This window comes from Abramis brama, assembly GCF_963993115.1.
Source record: "Abramis brama genome assembly, chromosome: 11".
Taxonomy (NCBI): domain Eukaryota; kingdom Metazoa; phylum Chordata; class Actinopteri; order Cypriniformes; family Leuciscidae; genus Abramis; species Abramis brama.
In genome coordinates this window covers 28,158,403-28,176,830 of record NC_139973.1, presented here as the reverse complement: position 1 = coordinate 28,176,830, position 18,428 = coordinate 28,158,403, and the positions used below count along the sequence as shown (strand labels likewise).

The 18,428-nt window shown below is 38.2% G+C and overlaps 1 protein-coding gene across 5 annotated transcripts in view; it reads right to left on the bottom strand.

Annotated features, from left to right (window-relative positions):
- The window catches only part of setd5 (SET domain containing 5), a 60,845-nt gene that overhangs the window by 17,116 nt on the left and 25,301 nt on the right, over positions 1-18,428 (bottom strand). For 2 of the 5 annotated variants that reach the window (XM_084127785.1, XM_084127786.1), the window contains exons 2-15: positions 17,331-17,570; positions 13,489-13,591; positions 12,036-12,286; positions 11,079-11,137; positions 9,470-9,657; positions 9,281-9,319; positions 7,805-8,050; positions 4,115-4,263; positions 3,818-3,935; positions 3,545-3,654; positions 3,196-3,442; positions 3,003-3,080; positions 1,093-1,308; positions 670-1,011 (exon numbers count right to left, since the gene is read on the bottom strand). In XM_084127785.1, the coding sequence (XP_083983911.1) occupies positions 670-1,011; positions 1,093-1,308; positions 3,003-3,080; positions 3,196-3,442; positions 3,545-3,654; positions 3,818-3,935; positions 4,115-4,263; positions 7,805-8,050; positions 9,281-9,319; positions 9,470-9,657; positions 11,079-11,137; positions 12,036-12,286; positions 13,489-13,591; positions 17,331-17,401 (2,217 nt within the window). In that variant the 5' untranslated portion in view covers positions 17,402-17,570. Of the gene's footprint in view, positions 1-669; positions 1,012-1,092; positions 1,309-3,002; positions 3,081-3,195; positions 3,443-3,544; positions 3,655-3,817; positions 3,936-4,114; positions 4,264-7,804; positions 8,051-9,280; positions 9,320-9,469; positions 9,658-11,078; positions 11,138-12,035; positions 12,317-13,488; positions 13,592-17,330; positions 17,571-18,428 lie in introns of all 5 variants that reach the window. The other 3 variants (XM_084127782.1, XM_084127783.1, XM_084127784.1) reach the window with 2 other exon arrangements.

Here is an 18,428-nt window from a genome sequence, read left to right as displayed (position 1 = left end):
GTTGGTTCAACCAAAAATGGAAATTGTGTCATCATTTACTCACCCTCATGTTGTTCCAAAAGACTATGGTTAATCTTTAAAACACAAATTAAGATATTTTTAAAGAAACCGACAAGTGCAGGTAACCAAAAGTGAGAAGATCCAAAAAGGTCAAAGCGTAAAATTAATCCATATGAATCGAGTGGTTAAATCCAAGATATGATCGCTTTATAAGGTGATTAGATTTATTTTAGGCTTTTATTTTCATATAAACCATGATCGACACACATGGTAAACATGGAAGCTCAAACATGATTGTTTGATGCACAAGAGCCAATGAGGTTTATTTTAGTGAGTTTCTAAATTAAATCTGTTCATCATTTTAGGTGATGCCTTTCATACCTTTTTGAATCTTCTAAGTTTTGGTTACTTGGACTTTCAATGGAGGGACAGAATCCTCTTAGGTTTCATTAAAAATATGCTTAATTTGTATTTCAAAGATTAACCAAAGTCTTATGGGTTAGTAACAACATGAGGGTGAGTAAATGACCGAATTTTAATTTTGGGTGAACTACCCTCTAAAGCCACAACACTGCAGTTCTGAACAAGATTTATGAAACCCACACTAGAGTGGCTAAGAAAAACATGACCATTAACCTGTGTAGGATTTAGTGTGTGAAATGATCTCACCTTTTTGGTTTTTGGGTATCTGACATGTGTCTTATTACCCATCCCTGTAGAGGCTGCTCCATATAGCTCTCCATCTTGAAGATGGCCATAGTTCAGAGCTCCCTCTCCCTGGCCCTGCTCTCTGAGGGCTGCCCCAGCACTGCCCTCTTCACCCCCCACCAGAACTCCCTCCGCTGCTTGCTGGGAAAGAGCCTGTCGCTGTCTCCGAGCACGCTGAGCTGAACTGGAGCGGTACCTGGAGATACGGCTCTTAGGACGTGGTTTGGAACTACGGGCAGGTTGTGCTTTAGGGGCAGGACTGGGTGTAGCAGGGGGCTTCTCAGGGTCAATGTCTGTTGTGTCCTAATGAAGAGACGTAAAAGTGTGTAAGAGCACAGCCATTATGAGCAAAACTTGAAAGTAAAAAAAGTAAAAGGTGACTACCACAGTGGCAAAGGAGGTGCGCCGTGTGCTGACTCCTCCAACTGCTCCTGTATTTGGTACACAGTTTCCTGCTGTAAGTGAGGGCACTTCTGCCTCCCCCGCTTCCAGTTTGTTTTCTTCAGCTGTACCCTGCGCTGAACCCTGACCACGTTTCTTTCTCCTCTCAAGGTTCTCGAACATGTGCATTATGGCCTCTGCCTTGCGTTCGTCACGAGACTGAGTGGGGCAAAAAGAATGAGTGGTTGATATGGTGAGTAGGGCCCTATGAAATCTATTTTATTTCTACCCATATTCCATAAAACTAGCCTGGTTAAAACCAGACCATTCTCAGTAGTAACTGAGTTAGGGTCTGGCAAAGCTCCTTTAATAACTCATTTCCAAAGGGGCGTCACCAACGGACGTCGCTCAAATGCCTCTGGGCGCAATTGGATAGACCTAAAACTCCTAAAATCAATCAGAGCGATCGTCATGTGTGAAGCCTTATGCTGCGTCCCAATTCACCTATGTTACACTACGCCATAAAAGTATTTACTCTTTTTGTGAAGAAAATGTATTTATTTTTGAATGTGTAGCAAAAAAGTAGGCAACTTTGGGACATACTACTTCGTCATCTTTATCGGACTTTATCTGTCGCGTGCATCCCGTCATGTAAACTGCCCTGTCAATCATCTTGTCACAGTTAAAATCCTCTATTAAATCTAATTTAATTTCCTACCATTTCGGAGAGAAATGTAGTAGCACGTTCATCTGCCAGTGGGTCTTTCATGGAGACTGTCCTCACGTGTTTGCAATTTGAATATAATAATGCATTTATAAGTTGGTGCGCTTCACCAACGGACGTCGGAGTGGACGTCGCTCAAATGCCTCTGGGCGCAATTGAATAGGCTAGACCTAAAACCAATCAGAGCGATCGTCATGTGTAAAGCCCGCCTCAACGTTTCTGATTGGTGCCGCGATTTCTCGGCATGGGGAAATGGGCTTGAATGAGCTCTTTGCCAGACTTACTTGCAGAGCAAATCTAAATTTGCCGGAAGTTGTCTGGGTTTTCCCAGGCTACCATAAAACCTGTTTACCATTTAAATTTTTCTGGATTCCATTTTAATAGTTCTAACAGTTAAATTGTATTTAATGGTTAAGTCAATAAATATCTAATTAATTAAAAATCACGAAACTTACAATTTATTAACATCTTAACAACAACAAATTCTTTTTTCTCAAATTCAGTTTTCTACTTTCAATTCCATGTTTTCCATTTGTAATTTTTCTGGATTGGGTTTTAATGGTTTAATTAATTTATAATAATCAAAAAGCATGTCAAATCTATGGAATTCATAAAATGTGTAATAATATAATAATTTATTAAATTTATTAAAATTATTATTATTATTATTATTATTATTATTATTATTCAAAATAATAAGGCCCTTTGAAACTTTTTTTTTTTTAAATTCTTTAAATCAATTCAGGAAAAAACAAACAAATATATTATGAAAAATGGTGGTAAACCAATGAAGCCATAAAACATTAACAATCTAATTAATCTTTAAAAAAAGTTAGCAAATGAAAATTTAACAACAATTCCTTTAATTTTTTGAATAAACACTTCAAGCGTCACTCATGCTTGAGAATGTGTAGTAGATGAAACTGTGCCACATCTTTTTGACCTTTAATATTCACAGACACTGGTCTACTACAGCATTTTGATTAAGTGTACTGTCCTAATTTTTATTTATCCTTCCAAAATTGGCTAAATTCCGTGACATTATATTGTTTTTATTACTGTATTTTGCGATTCCATCCGTGTTTTCCACATTTTGGAAATCATAGGCCCAAGGTAAGACCAAAGGATCTGTGTTAGAATTAGACAGTTTGTATTGATTCATAACTGTTCTCATATGATTAAAGCTTACACGTCTGTTTGGTATTGGCACTCCATTCTCATCTAACTCCTCTCCATTCTCCAACTTCACTCTGTCAATAAGAGCATCCTGTAGCACAAAAACAAGCTAAACTTCATCATGTGAGATGATCATCATTATAATTTCTCAAAGGATCTGCAATAAAGTAGTAGACATTGAGAATTGTTATTCCACAAACATGCACCTCTGTATCGCTAACTCCCTGCGTCTCATTTGCATCTTCCAGCAGGTGGTTGCTCTCATCAGACACACTGGTTACGAGCCTGTCCCCTTCCATCTCTCTGCGTCGGGCTCGTCTTTTCCGTGTTTCTATTCCAGGCAGGGCAAATTGTGAAGACTGAGGAGATGGTAGTTGGATGGGGCGGAGATTGTGTCTCTGCACAGGACAGTCCTGATTGCCCTTATGACATGCACAATCTACTTTATAATTACTGTGAGAAGAATCGGAGGAAAAGTGTCAATACAAACAACACCAAATCGCAGTTTATCTAAGAATCATACTAGATCTTAAGAAACGTATTCGAGTGACTAACCAGCAGCTAAACTCGTAGTCAAACCCGATAGTGACTTCAGAATCTTTTGAGATGTGAGCAACAGCATAGATACACAGGTGAATCATCCCCTCTGCAATCATGTGCCGCACCTGCGTTTTAGCATATACAGGACAAAAAGAACAAAATATAATCAGGCTGTCACTCAGAAAAGAGACAGTGAACAGAATATGCACTAATATGCACCTATAAAACATATAGGTGAAGCAACCCTACCACATCAGCAGTAATCAGATAACACCAGATTCATCTCACCTCAGCATTGGGTGTGCATGATCTTCTGATAAACCGTGCATCATTGCCAAATGTCCGGGCATCCACACACATCTCCACTTCATTAAACTTGGAGTAGAACAGGACAAATGGATATGGCCTGAAGTGGAGTTAATAGAAGGAATCAGGAAGGACAGTCAATTTGCAATTAACATTTTACAAATGCACTGTTAAAATGAGATTACTTTTTTTTAATATAATTTATAATTTTGAATAATTAAGATGAGAACAAGATGATGTTGATAATATACATAGATGCACTCACACAGAAACACTTACTTTTTGAAAAAATGCCCGTTGACTTCAAACTGCTGTCTGAGCATGACTTTGCCTCTATACTCAATGATGAGTGTTTCAGGGTCTAAATTCCGTGCAGCTCTGAGAATCTTCCTATGTTTCTGCACACGTGTTACACGCCCCAGCTGTAACTACAAAAGAATTATATATAAAAATAATTATTAAATGAAAAAGTACACTACATTTGGAAACAAGTTTTCAATTCAGTACAAGTCACTATACAGGGATGCACAGTTAAAAAAAAAAAAAAAATTAAGCAACATTATATGTGATGGATTATCCCAGATTAACAGACTGGGACACATTTATGGCCTGAACTCTGCTTATCAGTAAAACATTGCATCTCCAAGTTTAAAATGCTCAAGATATGTTTTCCACTAACAGTTTTTACTCTATTCACTAAGTGAGTTCATGGAAGATTCATTTTTAATTATAAATATATGGCATCTCATCTGTACAATGGCTAGTTCCAGTCCTTCAATTTGATTGGCTAAGTGTCAGTTCCAACAGTGCCAATATGACAGTCCAACAGCTCTGGGATTTTTGACTGTTTTTGTTCCAGACAAGCTGTCAGTCTGTGCATTAATGGTGGCCATATTTCAGTGACCCGTTCTGCAGGTTACATTGTTACATTAGTAGGTGGTGACTACCTATCTTTATTAGCAAACTCTGACTCAATTGCTTTATTCAAAAACACAGATTCATTCAGGAACAACACACCACCATGTTGTGTTGCTCATGCATTGACTTTGTTTAGAAACATTTTCACTTCTGGACCAAAAAAAGGCAAAATGGAACTTTAATTGTGTAAAAACAAAATATTACACTTGCAATGGTTACAAATTTTGCTATGAAGTGAACATGGAGTGGGGTTTCTGTAGTGAGTGGGCAGTGAGTGTGGAACCAGAATGGAAAAAATGTGCAATGGAGCTCAAATTTAGTGATTACAGAACACATTGAGCAAGTTCAGTATGGAGTACTGCAAGGCTCAGTACTAGGACCATTGCTTTTCACGCTGTACATGCTAGACCTTGGGAGATATCATTAGGAAGCATGGCATTAGTTTTCACTATTATGCTGATGATACTCAGCTCTATATTTCTTCACGCTCCGACGAAACTTACCAATTTACAAAATTGATGGAATACATAGTTGATTTAAAAAATTGGATGACTAGTTATTTCCTACAACTTAATACAGAAAAAAAAAAAAAACAGGTTTTATTGTTTAACAGGTTTAACATTGGACCAAAAACCATCACACATTATAAACCTAGAATACTGTCCAACACTTGATGGCTGCTCTGTCAAATCTTCATTGTCAGTTAGGAACTTGGGTGTGCTCTTTGGAACCAAACTTTCATTTGAAAGCCAAATTTTTAGCAAACCACATTTTTCCCCCATCTTAAAAATATACCTAAATTACGACATATGATCTCAATGACAAATGCAGAAAAGGATATTAGACCGGTTCTGTCAACATTGCATTGGCTCGCTTTTAAACATTGCATACATTTTAAAATCTTGCTAATTACTTACAAAGCACTAAATAGTTTAGCTCCGCAGTACTGGAGCGAGCTCTTAATGCATTATAGTCCTTCACATCTATTGCAATCTCAAAATTCTGGCCAGTTGATAATACCTATAATATCAAAATCAACTGCAGGCAGGAGATCCTTTTCCTATTCATCACCAAAACTCTGGAACTGTCTTCTTAGCTTTTTTCGGAAAGCAGACACACTCTGTCAGTGTAAATCTAAAAACACATCTCTTTAACCTGACATACACAACACATTATCACATTGCTATAATTCACATCCGTTAAAGGATTGTTAGGCTGCATAAATTAGGTCAACCGGAACCGGGAACACTTCCCTTAACACCCGATGTACTTGTTACATTGTAAGAAGAATAGTATCTACGCTAATATTAGTCTTTCTGTTTATCCCGAGGTTACCGTAGTCAGTTGTATCCTGTCCGTATCAGATCATATGATGGACCTGCACCTAGACATGACCAAAACGCAGCCCTGAATGTCAACTAGACAATCCCCTGTGAAGGCCTCGTCGATATGACAGCCACCAGGCCTGGTTTCTCCAAAGTTTTTTTTCTCCATTCTGTCAATTGATGGAGTTTGGGTTCCTTGCCACTGTTGCCTCTGGCTTGCTTAGTTAGTAGGGGTGTGACGAGATCTCGCGAGATTAAAATGTCACAAGATTTCTCGTCGAGGTGAAAAGCTGTCTAGCGACATTGCCATGACAGAGTGTGAGGGTGAAGTTAGGATAAAATATGCCACGTAGTTTCATCCAATTCCATCCAGCTCATCCAACACGAGCTGCAGAGTCGTATGTAATGCAGCAGGAATCAGAGTTCACGGATCACATGACGAGAGTAAATGACAAGATGACTGACAAGACCATGGCGGAGGATTCGTTGCACAACAGAGCCTAAGTGTCTGTCAAATGTCTTATCTTGTAGAATCCGTATTCAGCACTGCCACTCCCTATTTACAGAATACACGCGATCGCAAAAGCGCAAATAAAACACGAGCATGCATTCAAACGCGATTTCAATACCCTGCTCCCTGACACATGCAAATATCTTCCAATATGAAAACTATATTAGACTGGGCTGTGTAGTTGTAACCATCTCTTAGCTCTGTATCATGCTTGAAGAAAAAGATTGGTCTCCATTTGCACTTTGAATATTTATTATGGTTGCATTTATTGTTTGCACTTAATAAGACTAAGAGAAAACGGTGTAATTCATTTTTATTTCTATGTTCATTTTGTGGAAAGGAGTTCAGTTAGGAGGTCAAAAGTTGTAGAAGCTCATAAATCATGTACATGTAAAGTCTGAAGACACTCATAAAATCATACAGGAGAGAAGCCAATCAATTAAGTTTGTGGCAAAACCTTTTACAGTGCTTGAGTATTGTTGTCTTTCAATGCATATGATAATTCATACTCAGAAAATAGAACTGAAATGACATTCATTACAAGATGACTTAGTTAAAACATTTCAAATGCACATGCAGACCATTTTTCTAGTCATGTATTTCGTCATTGAGGATTTCTAAAAAAAAAAAACTGCAAAAGTCTTAAGTCTAGTCTCATCTCGTTCTCGTGAACCCAATCTCGTGAGTAAACTGTCTCATCAAACCCCTATCAGTTGGGGACGCTTAATATTCAACGATATTTATTGATTTGACTGCACTGACACTATTGGACGAGAATTCAATTGAGCTGTACGATGAAATCACTGCTTTCAGCGGAACTGCTTTATAGAACTAGTTTAATAATTGATGATGACAATGGAACTGAATCAACACTGAACTGACTTCAGCTGAACAATGACACTATTTTCTTTTAGAGCTGCTGTACAGCCAAAATGAACTGTTTGCATCATTGAATCCTTTTCCTGTTATCAATGTAAATATACTTTGAAACAATCTGTATCGTATAAAGTGCTATATAAATAAAAGGTAATAAAATTAGCTTCACTCCATTCTTAGCCCAAAGCCACGAATAGTCTTAATTGACTCGTTTGTTCCTTCACAAATTTAAGATGTTTGAAAACGGCCGTTATTTTTTTATACTATTTATGATATTGATGACTTGATACAGTCTTAAAACCTCAAGACTTAAGACGATCCATGAAAACCCATCTATACCTGCATTTGTGAGCCCAACACAGTGTTGTTGCAAGCCAGTTCTGTTCGATTTATGGTGTCCATGGCGACAGTAGACGGGGATGGGGACGAGTTGCCATTGGCACAGTAGTGTTCGAGGAGGGTCTGTACGTCAGCGCTGTACTGGTTAACCAGAGCTTCCTCATACTGGTCAGTCCACTGACGAATTCTTGTCTCCCATCCTTCTGTTGTGTTCTCATCCAGAACACTGGCCTCAGACGCAGAGTTCTGCAACAATCAGAGGATGCATCAGATTTAAGATTGATCAGATAACAAATGGAGGAAGAGGAAGATTTCAGTCTTTGGCAATTAATAGTACTAAAACTAAATGCACACTACAAGACTGAAAATTGTTGCATTGAACAGAATTAAAGACTCACATGTAGGTGCGCACACTTCACAACTGATCACCATCTAGATGTGTCAATTAACAAGACTATCTTAACTATTGTAGCCATTAAAAATACATTCTCACATAAACTTGCACATAACGTTACAGAATTGCCACATTGTGAATATTTCTAGAAAACATGTCAAACAAATTGCAGATTTAGCACTGAATTGCACAGCACAGGAAAAAGAAAAGCAAAAAATATATGGTGATGCCCTTGAGTCTTGCTGTGTGCTTAAAGGGATACTTAAACCATAAATGAAAATTCTGTCATTTAATTACTCACCCTCGTGTCCTTCAAAACCCAAGACAAAGACTTTCGTTCATCTTCAGCACACAAATCTTTTTGATGAAATCTGAAAGCTTTTTGTTCCTCCAGACAGCTACGCAACTACCACTTTGACGCTTCAAAAAGTTCATAAAGAGATCGTCAAACTAAGGTAAGGGAAGGTCAACTTTATTATTCCCAAGGGACAATTTGTTTCACAGCCAGCAGTAAACCATACAATCAACAAAACAAACACACAATACCCCAACACATAACACACAAAAAAAGATTTCCATAAATACCTAGAACAATTTAAAAAACCAATGGCAGCTGGTACAAAATCATTTTTAAATCTATTTGTCTGACAAAATGTGAATAAAAGCATAAGTTCAATCTGTTCATCATTTAAAGCAATTTCTCAATTTATATTGATTAGTTTTACAATCTCTTTATGACCTTGCGTGTCATTTGTGTAGCTGTCTATGGAGGGACAGAAAGCTCTCAGACTGAATCGTCATTTGTGTTCTGAAGATGAACAAAAGTCTTACAGGTTTGGAACGTCATGAGGGTGAGTAATTAATGAAAGAAATTTCGTTTTTGGGTGAACTATACCTTTAATGAATCACTATGCAAGCAAAATGCTAATCTTCAATGGAGATCCAGACACACAAGTCAGCAAACTGAACTGCTCTTCCCAGTTTAAGACAATGTCTATAATTGTACTTATGACATACAATATTATTTCCTAAGAAGATATAGAAGTGGATCATTAGATAACACTGCATATTTGAGTCCATACCTTCATCCTCATGGATTTTCTGGAACCCTCTCTGTAAGCCTGTAATGAGAACATACATTTTTATTATATTTATTATCATATAATACAGACGATGGGAAAGCTCGGACAGATGTGACAATTAGTCAGTTACTGACTTTTCACATTCGTCATTTTTTGTAGGCAGCATTGTGCATGTATTTGTTGTTCTACCTTAACTTTCTTGGCTTTAGGGGTAGTGCGCGTTTTCTCTGTGCTCTTCTTTCTCTTCTTAACCTTGTTGTGTTTGACTCTTTTGACAGTGAGAGTGATGCTAGTGGGTGTGTGTTGAGTGGCTGTGTACGACACAGCAGAGGCTGACATGTCCTCATCTCCACTCTCTGTAGCACTGCTCTCGCCCACTGTAAAGGAAGATGCACATAAGAGAGCAGTGACACTGGTGAGTTTGAGTTATTTTAATTCTGGGTGATAAATGTAGAGATATAAAAGAGAAATACCCAGAAAAACTCTTAAACTTCACTCCACATTTAGTCAGAAACGTCAAAATACAGAAGTGAGACATCTGAAATTAATTTACGTACTAAATTACGTAGAACTGTTAAACTTAATATTCAACAATATTATTGATTTGATAGCACGAACACTATCAGATGAGAACTGAACTGAGCTGGATGATGACATCACTGTTTTCTGCAAAGCTGCTTATAGACAAATTGAACAAATTTCATAGTTGATCTTTACACAGTTTTTGAACGGAACTGAATCAACAGTTCTTACTACTGTTGCGAACTTACTACAGCTGAACAATGTCACTATTTGATGAGAATTGAACTGAGCTGGATGATGACATCACTGTTTTCTGCAGAGCTGCTTTACAGCTGAACTGATCTAATTTAATAACGGATGATCTTTACAATGGAACTGAACTGACTTCAGATGAATAATGACACTTTCTTTTTAGAGCTGCTTCAGAGCAGAATTGAACTGCATTTTATTTTATTTTTTTGGCTAATCACTTTAAAGCTGCTTTAAAGCAGTCTGTATTGTACATAGTGCTATAGAAATTAAGGCGACATGACTTGACTTTTATTGTTACTATCAGTGTTGAGTAGTAATGGACAGTTGTTTTATGGATAATGTATGGTTGATTGACAAAACATATAGGTAACATTAAAGGAATAGTTCACTTAAAAATGAAAATTCTGATATCATTTACTCACCCTCAAGTTGTTTCAAACCTGTATGAATTTCTTTCTTCTGCTGAACACAAATGAAGATATTTTGAAGAATGTCTGTAACCAAACAGTTGATGGACCCCATTGACTTCCATAGCATTTTTTTTTTCCTACTATGGAAGTCAATGGGGTCCATCAACTGTTTGGTTACAGACATTCTTCAAAATATCTTCATTTGTGTTCAGCAGAAGAAAGAAATTCATACAGGTTTGAAACAACTTGAGGGCGAGTAAATGACAGAATTTTCTTTTTTAAGTTAACTTTTCCTTTAAACATGCATACTAATTTTCACAAATACATGGTAAATTAAAACTATATAATATACTATGGAAATAATGTCTACAACAATATGAAAAATGTTTTAATATGTATTGACATTTGTTTGTGGTGTTATGTTGTATTTATTGTGCATTGGCCACTACTTATAATATGCTGGGACGGTCAGTTGCAGCACATCTCAATTCTCACAAGCATGTGTTCTGTGTCCTTCCGAGTTCGTTCTTTCAAGGTAGCCTGGCAAGACCGGTCTCCACTAGAACGCGAGTCCATTCTTTGCGTTCTTGGAATTGAGAAACAGCCAGTTTTACCTGAAAAATTCTCTCCTTTTCTGCGTTGCCCGTCTAGCCCTTTCTTCTTCTCCAGACCCCTGTAATAAGAACACATTCAGTATAGATTCTCTATCCATTAGAGCAATAACTAATTACCATGACTCGCAGTGAACTATTGGCCACTGTTCTTATGAGGCCAATAACTGCTATGATGATTCAGCCCATTTACATTTACACAGAGCTGATTTAAGGCCTAGACATTTAAGACCGGGCATGAACGTGAAGATGTTAAAAATGTGTATCTTATTATTATTGTCTTTCATTCTCTTTTTTCGTATTATGTGACGTGTATTGCTGGTGCTGTATGTGTATGCAAGTATGTGAAACGCAAGCAACAAAATTTCCCTAAGGGGATAATAAAAAAAGTACTCAACTCAAATGAAACCATGGACCTCAGCAAAAATTCCAAAATATACCAAAAATTTAAAGTCCAATAAAGTGAATAAAGTTTTTATCATTGGTAATTTATTTGTTTTTAAGGTGGAAAACACAAAGCCTCAGCAGCCAGTGAGATATAAGCTTAGGTGAAGTCAAGTCAAGTCATGTCATGTCAAGTCAAGTCATCTTCATTTATATAGCGCTTTCAACAATGTAGATTGTTTCAAAGCAGCTTTACAGAGATACATGCTGACATTTTCCTATAATCAAGTCATCACAACATTTTACAACATATCAAATATATTTTAGAAATGGACTGTGCTTCGTATTAAATCAAGTGAAATCTGTATTTTCATATGGGGTGAAACATGTTCATGACTGAAGTGTACTGTACTTTTTTCAGGTATGTAAACTTTTCTTAAAAATGGGGTAAAAAAAAAGAAAAAAAAAAAAGGAAAAAAAAGTACATAGTTTTGATGAAAAAATGCTTGCAATTTACAGATACCACTAAAGCACAGTACTATCTGAAATGAGATGTCTGAAATACAAATCACCCACCTGCAATTCTCACACTTAATGAGGAAGCCATCCTGCATTAGACGGCACTGACACCAGGGAGGTGGAACTGCGTCCTCCACAACCTCCTCCTCCGATGAACTCTCGCTGTCGGCAGAGTTGTCTGGTTCATCGGTGGGGAAACAGGGTCGTGATCGTCCCAGAGTGCCATTGCGTTCCGTGTGGGAGAAAATGGTCTGGGAGAGTGGGGAGGCAGGAGGGGTGGGAGGGGGTGGAGCTCCATAGTTATGATCCTGACAACACACAATGGAAGACTGTTGCATCTTCAAACAACGGTGTTCAGGCACAACAAAAGAGAAAAGGAAAGAGAGAGGGGGGAAGAGAATGAAAGGTGGGGAGCAGGGAAAAGGGGCAGGAAGAAAGAAGAGGTGGGAATGAAAAACTAAAAAATGTGGCATTCAAAAGTAAACAGTATTTAATGTTGCTAAGAATGTTTGGGCTAAACTTTCTTAAACTGAAACCATAAAACAAAGGAACTTCATTTAAGTAATTCTTGATTTTTGAAAAAGTGAGGAACACTACTAAAAATATTGTAGGATCCTGCATAAGACAAACTCCTTGAGATGTTCCTCATTTGTAAGTTGCTTTGGATAAATTGGATAAATTAAAATTCAATTAATAATAACTGTCCAGGTTGGTTTGTAGTAATGTTAAAGTGAGAGGTATTGAGGTAATGAGTTTGTGGCTATGGGTAATGGTTATACAATAAACACTTTTCATTATAAATTCATGATTCAGTTTAATCATGTGCACAAAACAAAATTAGCATTATGCAAGAGGTTTTTTTATATGATTCAGCTCTATGCATTACTTAGGTGTTATCAGGTTACATCAGTGGTTCTCAAAGTGTGGGGCACACCCAGCAGGGGAAAAAACAACACACACACACAGAGAAAATAGCCGTTGCAACAGCGTTCAAGAGCGTGAATAGTGGTTGCTGCTCTGCTTTTATAAAGTGGCAGCGAATGCCAATTCCACAGAATCGTTCTTCTTTAGAGCTCTTCAGTGGACGGCATGACAAGCTGCTATTACAAACACGCTGCTCCGCTGCCATGTTTTCCGACGAGAAGGCATACAAGAAGCTGAGCTTGTGAGCCACTGATTATATATTGTTCATCCAAAGAATTACTGAAACATTTACATTTGTTTATTTAAATTAAAATGTATGTTCTGATCTATTATTCTCCCTTACTGTATTTTTCAATGATATTACAAAATTAAACTATTGCAGGCGTTTTCAATGCACATTTTTTAATTAAAAAAATCTTTCCATTTCCAGAAGGGTTTTTTTTAGGGGGGGGGGGGGGGGGGACCAAAAAAGTTTGAGAACCACTGGGTTACACACTGATGCTAAAATGACAATAACTTATAATATAACTATACTCTATATATAGGCTATTCTGTAAAAATACAAACAAGAATAAAAATAACTTACAGCATAGGGCAGGCCACCATATCCATGATTCTGTGTGGTCCCACAGCTGCGACTTGAGTAATTTTTCTCGTTTACTGCTGGGCTTGCTTCAACTGACTCAGGACTGAGAGAAAGAGAGAGATTTTTTTTAAATGATTGGAAATAAAACGCTAGTTAATTACACAAGTAACTGGTTCTGGAAACTCCGGATGACCACAAGAGGCAGTGTTTAGCACTAGTGGATCATTGCAGCGCCAGTCAGATAGACAGAGAATATGCCAACAAGACATGTCAAGAAATAGGCTTGTCATTTTAAATCAGGGTTCACCAATCTCGGTCCTGGAGGGCCGCTGTCCTGCAGAGTTTAGCTCCAACCCCAATTAAACACACCTGAACCAGCTAATCAAGGTCTCACTAGGCATACTAGAAACTTTCAAACAGGTGTGTTGGAGCTGGGTGGAGGTAAACTCTGCAGGGACAGCGGCCCTCCAGGACCGAGATTGGTGAACCCTGTTTTAAATGACAAAGATCTATGGCAGTCACTTAATTTCAGTTTTCAATTAACCGAACCAGAGGCAGTTCTAAGCACTAGTAGATGACCCATACCAACACAGACACAAGGAACGCAGCTCAACTGAAAAGTAGTTAAGGTCCACCAAAGTGATCTGCAGAACTGAACATGTTGAACTGAATGAGTAAAAATGAAATGGTGGAAGGAGAAGCCCAGTCCGCCAAGAAAACGAGACGGTTCCAGTAGAATGACAAGTGATACCACCAGGTAGGGCCACTGGGCCTTCCTGCAGATTAGAGTGATCACCACTTCAAGAGGTGGTTTGAGACGCATTCCAAATGAAACTGGACAAGTGTAAATGCATCTGGTTGTTGAAAACACATGTAAATTTTACTCCTCCAAAAAAGGTAAAAAATAAACCTTTAAGAGCGTGTTAGGCTACCGGGAGATACACAGATATGACAGCACTACAGCAACACACCGCCACATTTATGGCATGCCACAGACGAGCAAGTATCTTTTCAGCAAAAATTAAACAAGGTTCAGCGTCGCATCCTGAAGCTTAACACACAATCATCATTAAAGGTAGTGAGACTAAATTATCTTGCACTTGCAATTTCAATTTAGCGCAGGAATTGAAGATCGAATTTATGTTCATTTGCGGAGACACATTATGTGGTAAACTGTAAATGGAAGTTAACAAACCGGATAGCTATCCGATCAGTAAAAATTGATAAAGTGACCAGGTGTAAACAGGCCCATTGAAAGATAAGGACTTTTGGAAGGAAACTTGGATTAGGTAATGACACCTTACTATAGTAACCAACCTACAAGCAACACTGAGTGTTTGCCAAGGTCACACTAGAATTTGAGCATGCGGAATATATATGGATACCGTGTGAAGCAGGTCTTGCAGGATCACTGAGTAGGCAGCGCAGCAGTAAGTATCACTATCAGTATAATCTAGAAGCATTCTGTCCTGCAAAGTCACTCTTAACCAGAATTGAGCAAGAACCTGCAAAATGCTGGTTACCCAAGCATATAGCAGGGTGGTAGACATTGCGGGAGAATCCGGAGGTATCCCAATAAATATAATGGACTGGAACCAGACAACACTGTCTCGTTTACAGATAGACTAAGCTTTTGAACGTATCAAAATTGTCTGGTGTTGCAGATAGTTTGCTGCTTTGTACAGGCACACTTAACATCTCACATTGCTGCTGGTTAGCGATCTAAAAAACGTCAAATTGAAACATTCCCTGCATCTCAATGTCCATACTATCCATCCTAAACAGTATGTGAGATTAGAATAAGAGTGTCCCAAAGCATAGTATGTTGAAAAGAGTATGCCAAAAGTCCCCAGATGGTCAACTATTTCCGGTGGATTTTCGAAGTGAAGATTCGTGCACACTCTAAAGGCTAATATTGCACACAACCCATTGCGCTTTGGAGGAGGAACTACAAACACAAGTAAAAAATTTTTAAAAAACTACAAAACATGGAAGATATGCATGATCGACGGTGAGAGGTTTAGATAAAGGTTTGAGTGACTAATCTAACCTGCTAAAAAATATTTATTTAATGTTATCCGTGTTATATTTCATCTGCAATAACAATGTCCCAAAGCTCGTCTACTTTTTGCTACACACTCAAAAGTATCTACTTTTTCCTTCACAAAAAGAGTACATACTTTTAGGGCTTAGTATAAGTAGGCGAATTGAAATGCAGCAATTGTAAAAGTACTACAATCTAACAAGTCATCCACTTTGACTTTAAATTCAGATCACTGCCCTCTGCAGGTTAGGTGAGTATCACAAAGCAGTTGTAATGTGCATACACAAGAGAAATAACCACAGGCTAGAGGACAAGCTGCAACACTAGGGAGGTGTGAGACTAGTCGACTAGACAATACTATTTTTTTACATTTATGTTTTGCTTTATATCTTTAAAAAGGCTACATTCAAATGTGTTGACGTGTTAATGTTACATTTGAAAAATAATACATCATTTTGAAAAGTGTATATCTAGAGTGGAAAACAAAACCATTTTACCTCAGACCACGCATGCGTTCGTTTTCTTTGTGTCACTCGTGGCGAGCTAAACAGAACTCGGAAGGTGAGCAAGGTGAGGGAGTATTTTGATTTGAAAAAAATATATAAAAAAAATTGGTTATAAAAAATCTCTACAAGGCGTGAAAGTAAAAGAGGCTGAGTGTTGAACTACTGCAGCTTATAATCTTTGGCCTGTCACCATGATGTTGTTGGCATATTCTGCCATATCTGGCTGGTGCCACAATGTTCTACTAATGCTTAGCACTTCCTTTGGCAGACAGTAGTAATAAAACAGTACAGTGTTCAAAAGAAAAGAGGCAGTGGTTAGGGAAACCATTTTTTAAATTGATCAGACCATAATCACGTCCTCTGACTCGATCAGTGATCTCTCAACTTAGCCAATTACATAAACCAATCACATTTTTAATGATATTTTTGTAAAATATGTTCTAAAATGATGAAAAATGTGCTCCAAAAGAAATATAGTGTGGGTGAACATCAGCCAAATGATGTCAATGATTCAGGAGAGAATCATTTTAGAGAATCTAAGACCTGATTAAGGAGAGAAGAAAAATTCACTGAATAAAAACACTGAATAAACAATGAATAAAACCCGCAACAAATACACATAAAATTGAATGTCTGGGATGAAATCTAATCTTAAGTGTTTGACAATTATGTAGCTTCTATTGATTGGCTTGTGATTGGCCATTCAGGGTGAGCAGGTGATAAAGTATTTTTTATTGAAAAGAATGAAGTCTGCCCACTGCCCAGCTATACATTAACAAGCAAGACAAAATTAGTAAGTCTATTTCTCTCAGTTTAAACTAACTGATTTACATTTGTCCACTGTATATTTCACATTTATCTCTGAGTGAAACAGATACGCTTAATCATGGAGAAACAAAATGCACTAAGTAAACAACCCTCATTACCCCTTTTCCATCAAAATGGTTCGCATTCTGGTGCCAGAACCCATTCTTGACCAGTGCTAAGCCGGGCAAATTAAGCCTTTTTAAATCCAGCCCTATGATTCCACAAACTTGACATAATGGGTTTTGTTGCAACGTGTTATGTGACTATGTCTAAAAACAAATGTGGCATGTTATACAGTTATGTAAGCAGTACTGACACTTTTGTGTTATGTGGTCTTTGCTCGAAAGCTTTTTGGAGTGGGAGAGACAACAAATTTTCAGCCTTTTATGCTGTGTAAACCTACGGAACGGATTGAGAACGGACACCGATCAGGAACCCGCATCAGAACCACGTCAGTGGAAAAAGTGCTCATAACTGAAACTTACTCTGATCCAGCGGCCATATCGGTGTAAGTTGTCTCAGGTGTGGTGACTCCCAGTGTGATTACTATGCTCATGACGTCGAGAGCAGCAACGCAGGGAAGGGGATGGGGGGGGCAGGGAGGGGTGAGGGGAGGGAGAGGAGAGGGGAGGGGAGGGAAGAGGAGAATCAAGGGCTCCTAATGACAGCAGTGAAGCACTCCTCAGATGGGGCGCTGCTATACCACATCACACACATCAGGAGACCTAAAATCAGACACAACCACAAAAACAGAGAAAGGATTAAGTATGTCATATGTGTAAATGCAGCCTTAAAAATGTGCAAACTTTAACCGCTTTTCCACCATTGGGCCGAACGGTTCTAAGAAAGGTAAGGAACGGTTCCAGTTAATTTTCCACTTGAGCCTGGTACGGCACGATTACAAACCGTTCTCTGCCCAGAATTCTCAGCATGGTTGGTGCTGACCGTGCTGATAGAATGCATATAGTGACGTTGCCACTTCGGATTGGTCACTTGTCTGTTGCCTGGCTAAGCAAGCTATTTGAGCTATTTACATCTAATAGCATCTGTAAACTCTTGCGTTACCAACGCAACGACTGATGCATTTGTAATACATTCCAAACAGCAGCCGTTATCAGCCCAACAGTGGAAGATGAAATAATTTCCGCACTGGATTGGCCTGCTCAACACGAAATGGAATGGTTAAGCAAAGAGAACGGTTTGGCCCAATGGTGGAAAAGAGGCTTTTATAGCACCCACAAAAGAAAAAAAATACCCCCCCCCCAAAAAATGTATTAACGTAGCTCATCAAGGATTGTGCCCTTTAGATAAGCTATAGTGTGTAGTGGTAGGTGGTGTACTGCTTTAAACCAAAAACTGGAATAGAATTTTCAACCGGCTGAATTTTTTTTAATAGATATATACACTAGGGGTGTAACGGCACATGTATTCGTCCTGAACTTTCACAATACAGACGTCACGGTTTGGTGCATACAGTCAGATGGCAAATACAGTCAGTCACAGGCGATCCACACTCCAATCCAGAAGGTGGCGCGTGCAGGAATGTAACACTGTTTGCTAACCAGTTTCGAATGATGTCTTCC